The following is a 19693-nucleotide window of genomic DNA, read 5'->3' as shown; positions in this document are numbered from 1 at the left end:
AAATCCTCGTAAAAAGCCCTTTAATAATTATATCGACGATTTATTTTAATTTTAAAGTTTAGGTTACGGTTAATAAATCGCCTAACCCAGTGCTTACCGACGCGTTCGCCGCCGCGCGACGCGGTAAGGAAATTAGCCATATCTTCCACACTAGCTATATTAGGAGGCATCCCTCGGGTATTTAAATTAATTATATAATTACGAAGCACCTCTTTTTAATCGGATTTAATTTTTATTAAAAGTGTCCGATTTCGCGTTATAAAAGTCGGCCGTAAAGTCGGTAATTTAAAGAAATTCGTGGAATATTAAAGGTTTTCGTAGTAGCTTTTTAATTAATATATTTTACAGGGTTTCGCGTCGTTTAAATCGTTAAATCGATCCGTTTTTTTAATAAAGGATTAAGTATTATAGTTATAAAATTAAAACGTGTTAAAGTTTAAAAGGTATAGTCGGTCGAAAAAGTGTCCCGGTATATAATATATCCCGCTTACTAGTAAACCACGTTACCCTTTAAAAGCTTATAAAATAATTTAGTTTATCTTTAAATATTAAAACATTAATAACGTGGTTTATTATTAAGTTAATTATATTACTTCGTTGGTTATTAACTTAACGTGGTTTATTACTACGCGACGTATATTATTTAGCGACGCACTTAAATTTAATTTTAATATAATTAAACTTTAACGCGTAATACTTTTATAATTATAATATTTAATTAATTTTAAAAAAATCGGATAGTTTTAATAATTTAAGCGATACGAAACGGACCGAATTAAATAACCTAAAAAGTAATAATAAAAGCTTATAATATACTCGAATTAACTTTACGTTATCGAATTTACGACCGAATTTTAAAACGCGAAATCCGACCGAAACGACGTAAACTAAATTTAATTAAAAAAGAGGTACTTCGTAAATATATAATTAATTTAAATATCCGAAGGATGCCTCCCGATCTCGCTAGTGTAAAAAATATAGCCAATCTCTTCACCGCGTCGCGCGGCGGTGACCGCGTCGGTAAGCACTAGGTTAAGCGTTTTATCGACCGTAACCCGGACTTAAAGATTAAAATAAATCGTCGGTACGATTATTAAAAGTTTTTTACGAGGATTTTAAAGTTATTTCCGGCTAATTTACGCTAATCGCGAATATAAAGGCGAAATATAGGATCGTCGACGAAAATATTTAAAATTTCGACGAGACCGGCTTTATAATAAATATAATCGGGTTAATACTCGTCGTAATACGCGCCGAGCGGCGTAAAAAAGCGAAATCGGTTTAGCTTAGTAATCGGGAATAAATAACGGCGATTAAATATATTAATTCGTAGGGCTAATATATTCCGCCGTTTTTAATCGTTTAAAATTAATATTACCTCGTGAACTAGTCTCGTAAAACCGATTTACCGGGCGATTAAATAATTAAGCCGACTTTTAATAATTAAATTAATAACGAAATAAGCTTAAACTAAATTAAACATTTCGATAAACACATTAAAACGTAAACAAAAAGTTCTTACCGCCTCTTAATTATCGACAGCCACGAGAGTTATATTTCGGCCGAATTCGAGGTATACTACTAAAACAATAATATTATTACACTCGGTATGCCTCCTTATTTATTTCACCTGCTCTAGCTACTCGATATAGCATTTTATTCGGCTTTAAAGCGTGCTTATTTAAAAAATCGAGCTATTTATTAAGGCTTTAATAAATTATATTACGAAGCTCGAGTTTTTTATCGCCTTTAAGGCCGCGCATTTCGCTATTTTTATAAAAAATAATATTAAATCCAGATTTAACGTTTTTAATTTAGTCTTTTATAATTTTAACGAGGTGATTAATAAGTTAAATATACGTCTTTAAACGTTTACACTTAATTTATCTCGTCCGCGAACGGCTAGTACTTACGACTTTTAAACGCCGTTTAACCTTTAATAAATAACTAAGCACTTTATTTATATTAAAAAAGGGTGTTTATTTATTAAGGAAGTTCTCCGATATTAATTTTAAATATAATAAACTAAATACCGAAAAATATAATTAAAATAGCTTATAAAATAACCCTTATACGTAATAAAATATATATATTAAAAAAGGCTAATTTAGCACTTTTTAAACGCCGGAAAGCTAAAAAGTCGCGAGTTTAGCTTAAAAAAAGCCCTTACTATTAAAGAATCTCAGCAGCTACAAAACGAGAAAATAAAAGAAAAGCGTTCAGCGCCCGATAAAAATAAAAATAGGGGTTCATTAAAACGGAGGGCGACCAGTAAAAGGCGCTATAGTATTTACGGCGAGACAGGTTATAATACGCGAACATATAAAAAAATATAAAATTAAACGAAAAATCGAATAACGAGTAGTTTTAATTAATTTTAAGCGTTATAATTAAATTAATTTATATAAAAAAGTCGAGAAGTAAAAAAATGCGTCGCTAAGTAATATACGTCGCGTAATAATAAACCACGTTAACGCGATTAAATATTTAATTCGTTATAAGTGTTTAATTACGGTATATAATTAATTTTATATTAACGTAATCGAAATATATAAATAAAGTTTATCGTTATTTACGAGGTAATAAAAATAAGGGCTTATTATATTAACGATTAAATAAATCCTTTAATTATTTATATATTCGGTTTAACACGTTTAAATTAATAGCTATATACGATGCGAGCTATAAATGCGATAAAGACATTAAAAGGTTAATTATAAGCTATATTATCTTTATAGTAAGATACTTTATCGCTTAAAAGTTAGCCTTATAAGATTATATAGCTTTATCGGTTATTAAAAGCGAATACGTGGCCGTGAACGAAATTACGAAGGAGCGCGCGAATATTCGAAGCCTTTTAACAGAGTTAAGCTAGTAACCAGAAAGACTTATTATTATATTAAAAGATAATATAGTAATAAAACTGTAAATTAAAACTATTTAAATATTTAAAAAATAGAAGTATATTTAATATTATTATTACTACGTTAAAAACGAGATATAAACGAGACTAAAAACTTAATTAATAAACTTACGAAGCCGCTTTTAATTAATAAGTTTAAGGATTTCGTTAAGTTAACATGGTTTACTATTAAGTCGAATATATTATTAAGTCGAACACTTTTATTATTAACCTATTTAATTAAACTTTAACGCGTAATAATTTTATAATTATAATACTTTATTTATTTTAAAAAAAGCGGATAACTTTAGTAATTTAAACGTTACGAAACGGTTTAACCCGAATTAATTAAAAAACTACGGCGAAATACTACGTCGTTTTATTATTTACCCTTAGCGATTAACTTTATAGCCGAACCGTATAACGCGAAATCCGATATTTAAAACATAAATTAAATACGATTAAAAAAAGGTGCTTCGTAAGTATATAATTAATTTAAATACTTAAAGGATATCTTTAAAAATGGCTAGTGTGGAAAATATAGCTAATCTTTTTATCGCGTCGCGCGGCGGCGACCGCGTCGGTAAGCACTGGGCCAGGCGCTTTATCGACCGTAACCCGGACTTTAAGACTAAAATGAACCGTCGGTATAATTATTAAAGGGCTTTTTATAAAAATTTAAAGGTTATTTTCGGTTAGTTTAGCTTAATTATTAATATTAAGGCTAAATACGGTATTATCGACGAGGATATATAGAATTTCGACGAGACCGGCTTTATAATAAGTATAATCGGTTTAATATTTATCGTAATACGCGCTAATCGGCGTAAGAAAACGAAGTCGGTTTAGCTTAGTAATCGGGAATAGTCGACGGTTATTAAATATATTAATTCGTAAAGCTAATGTATTCCGCTTTTTTTAATTATTTAAAGCTAATATTACTTCGTGAACTAGTCGCGCGAGAATAGTTTACCGAGCGATTAAGTGATTAAACCGATTTTTAATAAATAAATCGATAACGAGATAGGTTTAAATTAAATTAAGTATTTTAATAAATATATTAAATCGCAGATAAAAGGTCGCTACCGCCTTTTAATTTTCGACGGCTACGAGAACTATATTTCGGCCGAATTCGAGGTATACTATTAAAATAATAATATTATTACTATTAGTATACCTTTTTATTTATCGCACCTATTTTAACTTTTCGATATAGCACTTTATTCGCCTTTAAAACGTGCTTATTCGAAAAAATCGAGTTATTTATTAAGGCCTCGATAAATTATATTACGAAGCTTAAGTTCTTTATCGCGTTTAAGGCCGCATATTTTACTATTTTTACGGAAATTAATATTAAATTTAGATTTAATGTATTCGGCTTAGTATTTCATTATTCGAACAAAGTAATAAATAAACTAAATGTGTAACTTCGGACGCCTATACTAGAATAATCGCGACCCGGGACTCTAAGCACGTATAACCCCTAAACGCCGTTTAACCCGTAATAAACGACTAAGCACTTTATTTATATTAAAAAAAAGTATTTACTTATTAAAAAAACTTTTAACGCTAATTTTAAATACGATAAACTAAATAACGAAGGGTATAACCCGAATAGCTTATAAAATAACTATATTAAAAAATTAAGTCCGCACCCTTTAAAATGTTAATTTAGCCTTTTCGAAGCGCCGAAAAATTAAAAAATCACGAGTCCAACTTAGAGGAGCCTTTACTATTAAGGAATTTTAAGCGCTATAAGACGAGAAAGTAAAAGGGAAGCGTTCACCGACCGGCGAAGGCGAAAATGGTGGCTCGTCGAAACGACGCGCAACGGGCGGTAGGCGCTGTGGCAACTGCGGCGAAACCGGTCACAATACGCGAACGTGTAAAAAGGATATAAAATTAAGTAGCGAATCGGATAGCGAATAATTTTAATTAATTTAAAACGTTATAATTAAATAAATTTATATAGAAGTGTCGAGATATAAAAAAAGTGTCCGATTTAATAATATATTCGATTTAATAGTAAACCACGTTAATTATATTAAATAATAAATTAAAAGCGTCGAAAAACGCTTAAAAAAAGCACGATAATATACTTCGCGGCTTTAATAAAGCCGTATAAAAACGGGGATTACGATTTAATTATTAAATATAAAAACTTAAAAATATATTATAATATACCGTTAAAAAAGCGTGTAAATAGCCGGTTTAATATAATAGTATATTATAATATAATTTAATTAGCGTATATTAAAACGAGATAAATTAATATACGTTTAAATACTAAGGACTTATATATATACTTTAAAGAGTTTAGTAAATAAATACGAAAATTTAAGGTTTTAAACCCTCGCTTTTTAAAACTTTATATATTAACCGAATGCTAATAAATTATATTCCGTATAAAAGTAAATTACGCGCGATACGCGTCGGGATTTTCGTAAAAAACTTTTTAGTAGTCGATTTTTCGATTAAAACGCGTCCGGAAGTCTAATTATCGTCGTACGAAACTCGAGGCCTAGTTAACGCCGACGCGTTTCGCGTCGCGTTAATCGAGTAATCGATTCGCTTTATTTTTAACGCCACTTATACGGGGAAAAAACGATCGCGAATTTAAATTATTTATATATTTTATAATTACTTCCTCCTTAAAAATAGTAAGCTTTTACGTTAATAATTAAATATTAAGTTTTAAAATTATACCGCGTCGACGATTAAAAAGGGTCTTTCGTAAAATATCGTATATTTTAACCGCACGTTATATATTTAATTTTAAGGCGTTTTAAAACGCTTTTAACGTTAAAATAACGTTACTTTCTTTTTAAAAGCCGATTATAATAATATAGTAAAAAAACGAGGTAAAAATAAAGCGTTACGCGAAATTATAAAAAAGTAAGAAATTAAACCGTGTGGGAAATTAAACCGTGGGGTACGTTAAGTTTATTTTATTATTAATTTATTTATTAAAAATTGGTTTAATTATTTAATCGTTTAGTAAATTATTTTCGCGCGATTAATTCGCGAAATAATATTAGCTTTAAACGATTAAAAAAAGCGGAATACACTAGCCTTACGAATTAATATATTTAATCGCCGTCGACTATTCCCGATTACTAGGCTAAACCGACTTCGCCTTCCCACGCCGATCGGCGCGTATTATAACGAGGATTAACTCGATTATACCTATTATAAAACCGGTCTCGTCGAAATTCTATATATTTTTATTAACGATATTATATTTAGCTTTAATATTTATAATTAATTTAAATTAATCGAAAATAACGTTTAAATTATTATAAAAAGCCCTTTAATAATCGTATCGACGGTTTATTTAAATTTTAAAGTCCGGGTTTCGATTAATAAAGCGCTTAATTTAGTACTTATTAACGCGCTCGCCGTCGCATAACGCGGTAAAGAGATTAGCTATATTTTTTATACTAGCGATTTTAGGAAATATTCCGCGGATATTTAAATTAATTATATATTTACGAAATATTTCCTCTTTATTCGTATTTAATTTATACCGTAAATATCGAATATCGCGTCGTAAGGTTCGTATAACGATATTTATTAAAGGTTTAATAAAAACCTAGTAAAACGTACGCGAGTTTATATTAATAATACGAGAAAGTATTTAAACGAGTAATAAAATTATATTATTAATAAAATAATAACGTGGTTTACTATTAAGCGGGCTATATTATTAAGCGGGCTATTTTTTTACCTTACCACTTTTATATAAGTTAATTTAACTATAACGCTTTAAATTAATTAAAATTACTCGCTATCGGAATCGCTATTTAATTTTACGTCCTTTTCACATGTTCGCGCATTATAACCTGTCTCGCCGTAGATACCGCAGCGTTTTTCACCGGTCGCCCTCCGTTTCGACGGACCCCTTGTTTTATTTTTATTAGTCGCTCGACGTTTCTTTTTTACCTTTTCGTCTTATAGTTTTTATAATTCTTATATAGTAAGGGCCCCTCTAAGTTAGAAACGTAATTTTTTAACTCTCCGGCGCTTTAAAAGTATTAAATTAGCCTCTTTTAATATATATATTTAATCGCGTATAAGGGTTATTTTATAGGCTATTTTATTTATATTTTTCGCTATTTAGTTTATAATATTTAAAATTAGCGTCGAGGAGTTTTTTAATAAGTAAAAACTTTATTTTATATAAAAATAAAGTGTTTAGTCGTTTATTAAGGGTTAAACGACGTTTAGGGGTTATAAGTATTAACCGTTCCCGGACGCGACGAGCTAAGTGTAAGCGTCCGGAGACGTATATTTAACTTATTAATTACCTTGTTTAGGTTATAAGGTATTAAATTAAATACGTTAAATTTAAATTTAATATTATTTTTCGTGAAAATAGTAAAATACGTAGCTTTAAAGGCGATAAAAAACTTTAGCTTCGTAATGTAATTTATCGACGCTTTAATAAATAACTCGATTTCCTTCGAATACGCGCGCTTTAACGGCGAATAAAGTGCTATATTTAATAGTTAAAGTAAGTAAAAAATAAAAGAGGTATATTAAACGTAATAATATTATTATCTTTATAATAACGTGGTTTACCATTAAGTGGTCCGTATTATTAAGTGGTTCACCTTTATTATTTCTCGACCCTTATTAAACTTTAACGCGTAATAATTTTATAACTATAATGCTTAATTTAATTTAAGAAGACCGAATCGGTTTAACTATTTAAGCGATACGAAAGCCTTTAAATCTATTAAGTAAAAAAGATGCTGTAAAAGTATACGATATTCTTAAAACCACTTTACGTTACCGAATTTACGGCCGAACCCCACGACGCGATATTCGATACTTACGATATAAATTAAATACGAATAAAAAGGAAGTGTTTTATAAATATATAATTAATTTAAATACCCGCGGGATATTTTTTAAGATCGCTAGTGTAAAAGATATAGCTAATTTTTTTACCGCGTCGCGCGGCGGCGAACGCGTCGGTAAACACTAGGTTAAGCGATTTATTAACCGTAACTTAAACTTTAAAACTAAAATAAATCGTTAATATAATTATTAAAAGGCTTTTTACGAAGATTTAAACGTTATTTCCGGCTAGTTTAAATTAATCGCGAATATAAAGGCTAAATACGATATCTTAAACAAAGATATATAGAATTTTAATAAGACCGGCTTTATAATAAGCATAATCGGGTTAACTTTCGTTATAATACGCGCCGATCGGCGTAGGAAGGCGAAATCGGTCTAGCTTAATAATCGGGAATAGTCGACGGCGATTAAATACATTAATTCGTAAAGCTAATATATTCCGCCTTTTTTAATTATTTAAAATTAATATTACTTCGCGAACTAGTCGCGCGAAAGTGGCTTACCGGGCGATTAAGTAATTAAACCGATTTTTAATAAATAGACTAATAATGAGACAGGCTTAGACTAGATTAAGTATTTCGATAAATATATTAGATCGCAGACGAAAGGTCGCTACCGCCTCTTGATTTTCGACGGCCACGAGAGCTATATTTCGGCCGAATTCGAGGCATATTACCAGGATAACGATATTATTATTATTAGTATACCTCCTACTTATCGCACCTGCTTTAATCTCTCGATATAGTACTTTATTCGCCTTTAAAGCGTGCTTATTCGAAGGAAATCGAGCTATTTATTAAGGCCTCGATAAATTATATTACGAAGCTCGAATTCTTTATCGCGTTTAAAGCTATATATTTCGCTATTTTTATAAAAATTAACATTAAATTTAAATTTAACGTATCCAGCTTAGTACCTTATAACCCGAACGAGGTAATTAATAAACTAAATATATATCTCCGAACGTTTACACTTAACTTATCTCGTTTAAGGACGGCTAATACTTACGACCTTTAAACGCCGTTTAACCCTTAATAAATAACTAAACACTTTATTTATATTAAAAAGAGGGTGTTTACTTATTAAAAAAACTCTTTAACGCCGATTTTAAATACGATAAACTAAATAGCGAAAAATATAATTAAAATAGTTTATAAAATAACTTTTATACATAATCGGATACGTACTTTAAAAGAGGCTAATTTAGCCCTTTCGAAGCGCCGGAGAGCTAAAAAGTCGCGAGTCCAGCTTAGAGAAGCCCTTACGATTAAGGAATCTCGAAGGCTGCAGGACGAGAAGGTAAAGGGAAGCGTCCAGCGATCGACGAAGGCGAAAATGGTGGTTTATCAAAGCGGCGCGCGACGGGCGGCAGGCGCTGTGGTATTTGCGGCCAAACAGGTCATAATGCGCGAACATGTGAAAAGGATATAAAATTAAGTAGCGATTCGGATAGCGAGTAGTTTTAATTAATTTAAAGTATCGTGGTTAAAATAATTTTTATAAAAGTATTAAAAAGTAATAAAAGTGGACCACTTAATGATACGGGCCACTTAATAGTAAACTACGTTATATTTTAAACTACGCCGAAATATAACTCTTATAGTCGTTAAAAATTAAGAGGTAATAACGACCTTTTTATTCGCGACTTAGTATATTTATCGAAGTGCTTAATTTAATCTAAGCTTATCTCGTTATCGGTTTAACCGTTAAAAGTCGGTTTAATTATTTAATCGCCCGGTAAATTATATTCGCGAGCTTAATTCGTAAAGTGATATTAGCTTTAAATAATTAAAAACGGCGGGATATATTAGCTTTAAGAATTAATTTATTTAATAGCCGTCGACCATTCCCGATTATTAAACTGGACCGATTTCGCCTTCCCACGTCGATCGGCGCGTATTACGACGAATATTAACCCGATTATATTTATTATAAAGCCGGTCTCGTCGAAATTAAAAATATCTTCGTTAAAAATGCCGTATTTCGCCTTAATATTCGCGACCAGCCTAAACTAGCCGGAAATAACACCTAGATCCTTATAAAGAGCCCTCTAGTAATCGTATCGACGATTTATTCGAGTCTTAAAATCCGGGTTCCGATCGATAAAGCGCCTAACCCAGTGCTTACCGACGCGGTCGCCGCCGCGCAACGCGGTAAAGAAATTAACTATATCTCCTATAATATTAAAATTAAAAAGCATCCCTCGAGTATTTAAATTAATTATATAATTACGAAGCACCTCTTTTTTTATTAGATTTAATTTATATTATAAATATCGGATTTCGCGTCGTGAAGTTCGGCCGTTAATTCGGTAATTTAAAATAGCTCGGGGGACGTCGTACACTTTCACAGTAGCTCGTTCGCTTAAAGGATTTATCGGATTTCGCGTCGCTTAAATTATTAAAACAATTCTATTTTTTTTAAATTAAATCGGTATTATAATTATAAAAATATTACGTATTAAAGTTTAAGTGTATTAAAAACTAAAAAAAGTGGCCCGCTTAATAATATAGCCCACTTAATAATAAACTACGTTAAATATATTATAATAACGTTAATATTATAAGAAAACACGAGATAAAGGTTAATTTATTATATTAAGTAATAATTAACTTTTATTAGAATTTCTTTTTAATTTAACAATAAAACCGCATTGCTAGGGGACTTCTTATATTGTTTCCTATTATAGAACAAGTCGATGGCATTTGTTTAAAAGCGCCACTTTGTACTTCCAGCCTCCTCTACTTTTAGTCTTCCCGCCCTTCCCGATAAGCATGCTCTTTCTGGATCAATAACAGCGGCCCTGTCGGAGTGAGTGGCGGGGCATGGCTTTCTGTCGGACATGGAGGGCCATGCATTGGTCGTAGTCGAACCAGGTAGTGAGAAGCCAGATAACTGCTGGCTCCAGTGCATGTTGTTGCGCGGTGCCTTCTTGGCGTACTTGGAGAGGGTTTCGGCGGGCTGACTCATCTTGAGGAAGGGTGTTGGTCCGTACCGGTCTTCACGGTTCTTGCCCTCGGAAAAGGCGTGTAGGAACATTTCGTCCCTATGGCTAATTACTTGCCACAGCCGTGGAAGTATAATGGTGGACATTCGCTCCTTCGAGGGTCCCACCTTCCTGCTTGAGTCCAGTTGCCGTCCAGGTGGCTGGCATTACTTGGGATGACGTAAGAACCACCACTCTGATTGGCCTCGAGGTGTCTGTGGCGCTCGAGTATTGACCATTCTTTTTTTCTCTTTACTTTCTTGTTGTTTTGCTTTTCGACTCATATCATCGCAGGCCAGCATGCCAAGTAGTTGCAGCTGGCGACTATCCGCCAGGCGAGGATCGCTGTGTCTGGCGAACTTGTGAGTACCTAATCGAGATCTTTGCGGGATGGCTGAATAAGTACTTACCATGTTCTCTGACATGAGACGAAGCGCCTTCAAGCCTTTCGTCGTTCGCTTCAGTCAGTGGCTGAATCGTAGCCCAGGATAGCAGCCACGGTGTGTATGTGTTGTGACGGTGGTCTTATTGGGTATGGAACGGTGTTCAGGACCTGATGATAATCCCTCCCGAGAGTCAGGTGAAAGCGTAAATCTCTTCGTCGTTGTGGTTGTCGAAGAGTGCCCCTCGAGGTTTGAAACGTATTCGTTCCTCGGTTCTCACGGTTGAGCTTCAGACGGGCGTCGCAATAGTAGTCAATAATGGGAACCACTGCGTTGGTTCCTTCAGATGAGTCGTGGCCCGGGACTGCAGCGGGATCATGGCGCGGTATGGGCGAGAAGGTGGTGATGTCAGGATTCGTGAAGGGTCAGGGGATGACGATGAGATTGGCCTGCGTCTGATACATGTTGAGACGCAAGGAAGTATGTAGCCGTTGTTTCTCGATTTCATCGGTGCCGGCGTGTTATGGTATTTTCGTCGGCACTCCTCCAGACTCCTACGCGTGTCAATCATGTCGAGGTCGTGTGCAGTGAAGGCTGGTTTGCAAGAGTGCTACCGCTCGAGCCAAAACGTTCGCTGTCCGAGAATGACGAAGGTGATCCTCACCTGGTCTGGTATGAAAATAAAAGCTGACAGCGAGCTCATCACGTTTATCTCTATCCAGTTGGCGTACTTGCCAGGTACTGGAGCAACAAATCGTAACTAAGTGTAAGTGCTTGTAGTATTGATGTCGCCATTGAGGGGAGATCTCCCACAGCTTCTGGAACTCCGCTTGCGTCGCATGAGGCTTCAGAGGGTGGTTTCGGGTGCGTTTCTGCCGTCGCCTCGTCTCTTTGAGTTCGAAGTACATGGCCCGTCTATCGGACTCGTCCTCTTCGTCGTAGCGGATTTCATTCTCCTGCCATGTGAATTGGTCATTGGCCTGATGGACTACCTGTTTATTACGTATCGTTGGCGATGGAGGGTCTTGTTGCATGTCCTACTACCTGCCAACAGGGAGTATTCCTATGCAGGGTTTGTAGGGTCGCGAGAGGGTACAGGCTTCAATACTGTTGGTGATGCCACTACTCGGATCCGTCGACGTTCCACGTTTGAACATTCGAGCACACGGCATTCCTCACATTCCTTACTTTTGGTGTGTGTTGAGAAAATACCTGTGGTTGGCATTGCTCTTCTGGAGTTCTTCGTCTGGTTCCATGGTGTTGCCTTCCAGTTGTACGAAGAATCCATGTATCATCGTTCTGGCCCGGATGATGGCCCAGAAGAGGTAAAAGATCAAACCGGGAATATCAGGCGGATCCACATGCTTATCGTCCTGGATGCTCGGGGTTTGTCCAGTGTTGCGGATGAAACCGTAGTTGTAGCCCATCCAGAACAGGCTGAAGAAAAACCGAATAAAAGCGAGTCAAAATGGTAATGGAAAAGGGTCGTAGTTGGGCATTTGGAACTATATAGACGTGTAGTTTTCGCCTTTGGTGTGATGTAGACAGGGACATTCTGTTTACCTTGATATACACGAGCCACTCCTATCTTGAGCTAAATAGGAGTAGCTGATACTGCCTCCTAGCACGGGATTGCGAACCCCTTGCTGGGTATGGAATTGAATGAACTGCAGTCTAAGAGTAATGTCTCCATTGATGTAGTGCGACGCCTAAAGCTAAGCATATCTGATAGTTGAAATCAAGGCCACGGCCTACTCCGTAGTTTCTGTTCGGTTTTCTAGATCCGGAGTTTTTGCATTGTTGAACTCCCGATCGCTGTGCGGGCACCATCAGCCGGTTTGAAGTCTGTAATACCGCTGCTTCTAGATTTCCTATTAGATGATGTAACTTTCGGGCATTCTAGGAATCGGGTGCTTACTTTGACGCATGGATCTTGATCTTGAATTTTTGCTCGGCTGGTCTGAATCCTCTGGGGCGTCTTCGGCTGTTGTGATTGTCAGCTTTGGTTACTAGGTACCGTATGTCGCCCATGAAGGAAATGATGTTGCAGAGTAGGGTTTTCACTTACTAATGGTGAAGGCTTCCAGGTCGGCAGATATCTTCTTGAAGTTCCTCTTCGATTTTGTATTTGGGTTGGTCGAGGTGCACAAGCAATGATCGTATGCTCGCGGGGTCTCCTGTCTCAGTACGTTGATGTCTGTGTTCTTGAGAAGGGGGAATGAAAAGGAACGTATGAGGTAATGATGGCGATGTGTATATTTGTAGATCATACTATACAGGCGCGAGAAAAACCGACTGGTGCTGTGATATGATAATCACAGCTATCCAAGGACCCCTGTGGGACATCCTGAAATGGACAGAGATAGGAAACGATGTGGTCATTGACATGGACATGAATGACTTGTCTAGGTATATCAAGAAAAGGCAGTTAGGTGATAGGTGCCGATCTTCTTGGGCAACAGTTGAAAACAGGCTGCTTAAAATGCATCTGAGTGAGCTTGGTTGGTTCTGGGAAGCAACTTGATCGCCCCTAAAGCCCCCATATGAGTGCGTCAGTGGTCTTCCATGTGTTTAGGTCACTGGCAAACTCCCTAGGGATAACGACCTCACTGAGCTAATTGTTGGTTCTCATAGAATGAGAAGCTGCAGAAGCAGATGCCTATGTCACAAACTTGCATCATTGATTGGCGTTTGCAAGATACGTTTTTCTGATATAAATAATACACGCACGTATCGAATAGGTCGCTAGAAAGCCTGAACCTTGGGTCACAGTACTTGTTTAGCAGCTAACGGTTTTCCGAGCTATTGGGTGGAAGGAAGCCAATCAGCAAATACGATGTCCCATCAAACACGCCGGCAAGACCGTTGGACGAAACATCCGGAAACTATACCTTATTGGATGATTGCCAGAGGTCGCAAGGATGGTGCACAGACAGGCCCAGGGGCTCTATGATTGGAACGAAGTTCCATATATACTATCGGGGGTGTGACAGGGGGAGGGGATCTTAATGTTGTATTAAAGACGCTAATTGCCTCCTAAATTCTCTGATTGGTCAGATCCTTATCCGGGACCTCACTTTACGATAAGGCCCTTTTTATTTACGGCGTCTCACGATGCGAGACCGGTTTCATTCGAAAGAGTATCATCGGAAATGGGGGGGTATGCGAAATTTCAAGGTCGGTTGTCTCCTAGAATTTCGAGATATCGGGGGTCGATTTTCGAGGGGCGGGCAGCTCTTAAAGGATTCGAGTGGCCGATGCCCTTCGGTTGAGGGTCCGTGCGTTGCTACCATCCGAGCCTGGAAGGCTCGGATGGTCACCGTATCTGCCGTAGGAACGTCGTCTTTACCAGAGGTCCAAAACTTCGTTCCTACCACCAGGATACCCAACTCGTTTCTTGGTCCAAGGCGTTATTAAGCTTCTGGCCCCTGTAGCAACACCCGAGCGATCAGATGGGGCAGTGAAACAACAGCCATCTTCAGGAAACCCTCATACGAGACACCCATAGTTTCCCAATTGAATTCATAGGTACGTACGATATCGATTCACGAACAAATTGGCCATTGCATAGGTGAATTCTACCATGCGCAGTGTTGAATGGTGACTTGCCCTTGAATCGTGCAAGGAGGGGTTGATGTTGGCTTCGATGCAGCTCGTCGGAATCGTACGTAAACAATCCCGCCTTGATCCTTCCGTGGCTGCATCTCTTACAAGCGGCCAGCCGTCCATGCCCATGCGCTTTCTTCCGTGTGAGCCATGAATAACACTTGTTTTTCTCTTTCAGTCATTGCTCATAATGTTACTGGTCCAATGCAGTCTAGCCAAGCGCCATGTCTCGTTACCACGGCACGCACGGAAGCACCCGAGTTAGTACTTACCTGAGAATGCGGTTCAATCTCTTGATCACCTACGCAAACGGTACTAGCGACCTCCCACTAGCAGCTACGGAACATGCAACCAGCCCCTCGACTGCAATGCACCTGCAGCATCCAGGTGCAGCATCAGCACTACCTGACTACATACTGCTGCATGATGAGGGGCTACACGGGAAACTTGGAATGTGCGCGGGGTTGCCATGTAGCCCGGGTCAGAACGGCACGTCCAGTATGGCATAGATGCGGTCAGACAGATGGCCTACGAGCGCATATAAACTGTACATGCCATTCTTCTCGAGTCGCCATAACTTTCCAAGTCTCGGACCAGTATTGGTTCAATTTCCCTTGAGTATTGGCATGTCGTAGAGTTCGTCCGACGATAGAAGCTAGGAGAAATACTGTATCGAAACCCAGCCACCTGTGACGGGCCAATTGTCTTCAATCCGTCCCTGCCAAGACCAGATCAGCCATCAATTGCCATGCAGAGCGTCCTGTCTCTGTCATTGGCACTGACTGCCCAAGTCGGTGCCATGACTATTCCGGCAGAACCATTCGCTGGCTCTCCCACCTCGGATATATACCCTCCTCCGGGCAGTAAGTCTTCCGCTCGATCAGACGAGAACGGCGACTGACACGCACCCATCTGCTCAGCTTCCGTCAACACGCGGCTCTTCCCCCTGAGTCCGTCGTCGGCTTTGCCGGACCCACACCTACCGGCGTAGAGCCCGCCGCCGTGCAGACTGCACCACTTTACCCCTACAATGAAGGCGACTCCTCCTCGTTCCCTTTGGTTGCACCAAATGCCCATGGCGCCGGCGTCGACTCTACGTTCAACATGAAGAGATATTGGGGTAATCTTTCGCCATGGTACTCGGTCCCTTCAGCCCATTACGGTCTACCGGACGCCAGCCCCCTCATCCCTGAAGGCTGCACGATCACTCAGCTCCATCTCTTATACCGACACGGCGCCCGCTATCCCACCAGCGACGCGGCCCCCGCCCGTTTCGCCGAGAAGATCGCCAACGCCACCAAGTCCGAGGGTGGTTTTGAGGTCTCGCACGATCTTAAATTCTTGGCCGACTGGACGTACAAGCTAGGCGCCGAGCTCCTCACACCCTTCGGCCGCAGCCAGGAGTTCCTCTTGGGCCTCGAGCACCGCCAGCTGTACGGCGAGCTCCTCAACAACTTCACCGCCCAGGGCGCCCTCCCCGTCTTCCGCACCGAGTCCCAGGACCGCATGGTCAAGACGGCCATCAACTTCGCCGCCGGCTTCTTCGGCGTACCCGAGTACCAGGACGAGGTCAACATCGAGATCCTGGTCGAGGCGTCCCACGTCAACAACTCGGGCGCGCCCTACGACGTGTGCCCCAACGCCGACGAGAAGTCCAAGGGGGATATCGGGTCTGGCGTTGCGAACAAGTTTGCCAAGCACGCGTTCGATGCGACGCTGGCGCGGCTCAACTCGCAGATCTCGGGGTTGGAATTCGACGACAAGGATATAGTGGCGATGCTGGAGCTCTGCTCGTACGAGACAGTTGCTCTTGGGTACTCGGCGTTCTGTGGCCTGTTTAGCGAGGAGGACTTCCTGAACTTCGAGTACTACTATGACCTTGTAAGCATCGCGTCGTTGTCCTACCTAAGCATTCTCGAGAAGCTACTCATGACTGACATCGCTTTTGTTTTCTTCTCTAACAGAAATTCTACTACAACAACGGCCCCGGCTCCCCCGTGTCGGCCGCCCAGGGCAAGGGCTACCTGCAGGAGTACGTCGCCCGCTTCACGCACGAGTACCCGGAGCCCTACTCGGCGCTGAACGAGACGTACGACAACTCGTCGACGTACTTCCCGCTCAACCAGTCTATCTACGCTGACGCGACGCACGAGGTGGTGGTGCTGGACACGCTCACGGCGTTCAACCTGTCGGCGCTCTTCAAGGGTCCGCCGCTTAGTCTGAAACAGAACGAGCGGCGCAACAGCTTCTCGAGCAGCAGGGTCGTGCCGTTTGCGACGCACTTTACGACGCAGGTGTTGGAGTGTCCGGCGTATCAGCCTACGAAGCAGATCCGGTTCCTGGTGTAAGTTCCCACTCCGCTTCTACAGCTATCCAATAAGGATAGTTACTGACAAGCGTGTTTTTACCAGCAATGATGCAGTACTTCCAATCAACGAATCGTACCCCGGCTGTGAAGCAAATCCACATGGACTCTGCTCTTTCGACAACGTGGTCTCGGTGCTGCTGAAGCGGATTGAGGAGATCGACTTTAACTACGATTGCTATGAGAACTACACGGCCGAGGCGGGCGTGGATTACAATGGCCGGGCACCGCGAGGATAGATCTTTGAGGCCTGTCGTGATTTTCGTAGCTACTTAGAATAAGTGATACCTATTTAATGTAATGTAATGATACATCCAATCATGCCCTTGGGGCCCTCTCACAGGGTATTGTAAAATGTGAAAGTGTCCCTGCCCAGTGGTCATGGAGAGTAAGGGAGATGGCCGAGTGCTTCCCCGCGAGAAAGTCAACCAGTGCCTTTCAAGTGACGCGCATGACTCGTGAGCAAGATATCTGTGATAAATAGCGAGCGAGCTCAGAATAAAAAACATCAAAGCCAGTCGCCGATGTGCCATATCGTCACCTCCAGCTCGTCTGAGAGCGTTTTGGGCTCGTGAGTAGTACTAGGCAAGTGGTTCGTCCTGTTTCTGTTCGATACTTGTAGGATCCCCATCTTCGAGCAGCTGAACGTCTGTCGGGCGTGCCGGATGTTCATGCGTCCTCCAGGGCTCGCCTGACGGTCTTCAGGTCCTCGGAGGTACGCTCGTCGCTGCCTTCGTTTACGAACTTGTCTGTTGATTCGAGGAGTTAGATAATCTTGCTGATAAACGAATCGCACGCGTAGGTCATTCAGAAATTGAGAGCTGAGTACCTCGTAGAATGCAAAGGGTTCCACGAAGAGTACGTCGAATGGACCCAATAGACCTGTTCGTGGAGAACACCGCGATCCTTCGTTTTAGGAGTCTCGCCGCCAACTTCGAGATGGTTTCGTCGATTGAGGCGAGGCATTCACGCAATGTGTCTGACGTACTGGTCGTGCGGGTAGGAGCGGTCTGGCCATTCATCTTCTTGGCCAACGAGGACAACGACGTCGGGTCGGCACGTTAAGAATCTACGATGTGGTAAATTCTACAGCCAAGCAGATTGAGAGATGTTAGGTAGGAGACAGCGTGAGACTCGAGCACGAGGCAATATTACAGACATTTGCAAATCGGAGACCCCCACCTTTCCGTAACACGTATGCTTTGCGACGACAAGAAGGGAGATCAGGAATTACCTAACTCGCCACGATTACAACACCTCGCATGCTTTTCGCTTTGGTGGTGATCGGGCCGAATGTCAGTCAACACAGCGCGTGTCTACCCAGTAGGGAAGTAAGTTCAGGGAATGAGCAGATTGTTGCCGCCACCATGAATATTCGCTGTTCTCGGGTCAACGAGTTTTTTTCGTCAGCCATCGTCGCGCTTCTCAGACATGAACTGGGCATCCAAGCATTGGTCCTTGGTATTGGTAATCGTCACCATGAATAAACAGCGTGTCTTGGGAAGGACTGTAGAGCGCAACTAGAATAAACAGTGTACATATTATTTTCCTCCATGAACATTCAAACGGAGGATTACCACAGACACAGGATGAAATCGACGCCGCTCGCCGCTTCCCAAGTAGAACTGAGTAATATGGCAAGCAGTGAACCTGCCATCATTGTCGGCCCTGCTCCTTCCTGGCCGTGAAGACCACCAGTGTGCGATCCCTCGATGTGCCTTCCATTTCCTTGGTTGTATCTGCTGGCTATGCCATTTCTTGCGACAGCAATTATTCAATCTCAGGATGCCAAACCGCGAATACTTGTAATTTAGGAACCTGTCACAGTCATCGTATTGCCATCGTTGCCTTAAGTGAACAGTCTACGCAGAATAATCATATCAAATGTGGCCAAGACACGAACACATCACCGATTACCTGACGATCACGGAAAACTACAATTGGCAAATATTCAAGAATGACAAGAGGCAGCAAGAAGACATGTAGAATTCATGGTAGGCAAACAACATATGAGGTTTCTATCAGTACGAGAATGGCTAGCTACGTGACATCCAAAAGCGCGCGAAGCTTTGGAGGCATTCTGCAAATACATGGCATCAGATGGAAATTAGCGGCGGCCAAACACCAGAAACAACATCGTAGGTTGCACCATGACTTACATGTGAAATATCTCAATCAAGCAAAAATCCTCCACTGAAGGTCAGGAGTCAGCAGGCGTCAACACCAAGAAGACATCATGAAGGGCATCGTGACTTACAAGTAAGAGACCACACAAAACTCCAATTTTCTTCTTCATACCACTGCTCGAAGCAAAGAATACAATGAAAAAAGTTTTGCCCGAAGGCGAGAAGAGTCAGAGACTCGGGGGTTTCCAAAAATTGTTTGCCAAAAGGCAGTTGCCCTCGGGGGCACCTCATCGCCTGTTCTGCCACTGTTCGATCGCGACCCAGATGCGCTGGGTTGTCGAGCCCACCAGATCCTCCTCGGCCTTACCAATTCCACCACCACCCTATGCTGTTGGGGACTGCTCTTTCTCCGGTGACCTGTCGCATCATTCATATCCCAGGCCTCCATCGGGTCGGTCG

At 40.2% G+C, this 19693-nt stretch overlaps 3 protein-coding genes across 3 annotated transcripts; 1 reads left to right on the top strand and 2 right to left on the bottom strand.

The window, feature by feature from the left end:
* Nucleotides 1-10477: 10477 nt before the first annotated feature.
* Nucleotides 10478-10807, bottom strand: PG997_008771 (uncharacterized protein; the record flags this gene model as incomplete). Its single annotated transcript, XM_066813086.1, has 1 exon — nucleotides 10478-10807. One exon carries the CDS (start codon nucleotides 10805-10807, stop codon nucleotides 10478-10480), a length of 330 nt encoding a protein of 109 aa, XP_066668428.1.
* A 1044-nt stretch (nucleotides 10808-11851) lies between these two features.
* Nucleotides 11852-12564, bottom strand: PG997_008770 (uncharacterized protein; the record flags this gene model as incomplete). Its single annotated transcript, XM_066813085.1, has 4 exons — nucleotides 11852-11897; nucleotides 11951-12129; nucleotides 12179-12200; nucleotides 12350-12564. 4 exons carry the CDS (start codon nucleotides 12562-12564, stop codon nucleotides 11852-11854), a joined length of 462 nt encoding a protein of 153 aa, XP_066668427.1.
* Nucleotides 12565-15491: 2927 nt separating this feature from the next.
* PG997_008769 (phosphoglycerate mutase-like protein) lies at nucleotides 15492-17347 on the top strand (the record flags this gene model as incomplete). The annotated part of the gene is made up of 4 exons (XM_066813084.1): nucleotides 15492-15610; nucleotides 15664-16624; nucleotides 16708-17087; nucleotides 17155-17347. The coding sequence occupies 4 exons, from the start codon at nucleotides 15492-15494 to the stop codon at nucleotides 17345-17347; spliced, it is 1653 nt and encodes a 550-aa protein (XP_066668426.1).
* Between the last annotated feature and the right edge of the window lie 2346 nt (nucleotides 17348-19693).

Source organism: Apiospora hydei, assembly GCF_038363865.1.
Source record: "Apiospora hydei strain CBS 114990 chromosome Unknown utg000006l_segment0_segment0, whole genome shotgun sequence".
Classification (NCBI taxonomy): domain Eukaryota; kingdom Fungi; phylum Ascomycota; class Sordariomycetes; order Amphisphaeriales; family Apiosporaceae; genus Apiospora; species Apiospora hydei.
The sequence above is the reverse complement of the archived record's forward strand: the minus strand, read 5'-3'. Positions and strand labels throughout refer to the sequence as shown.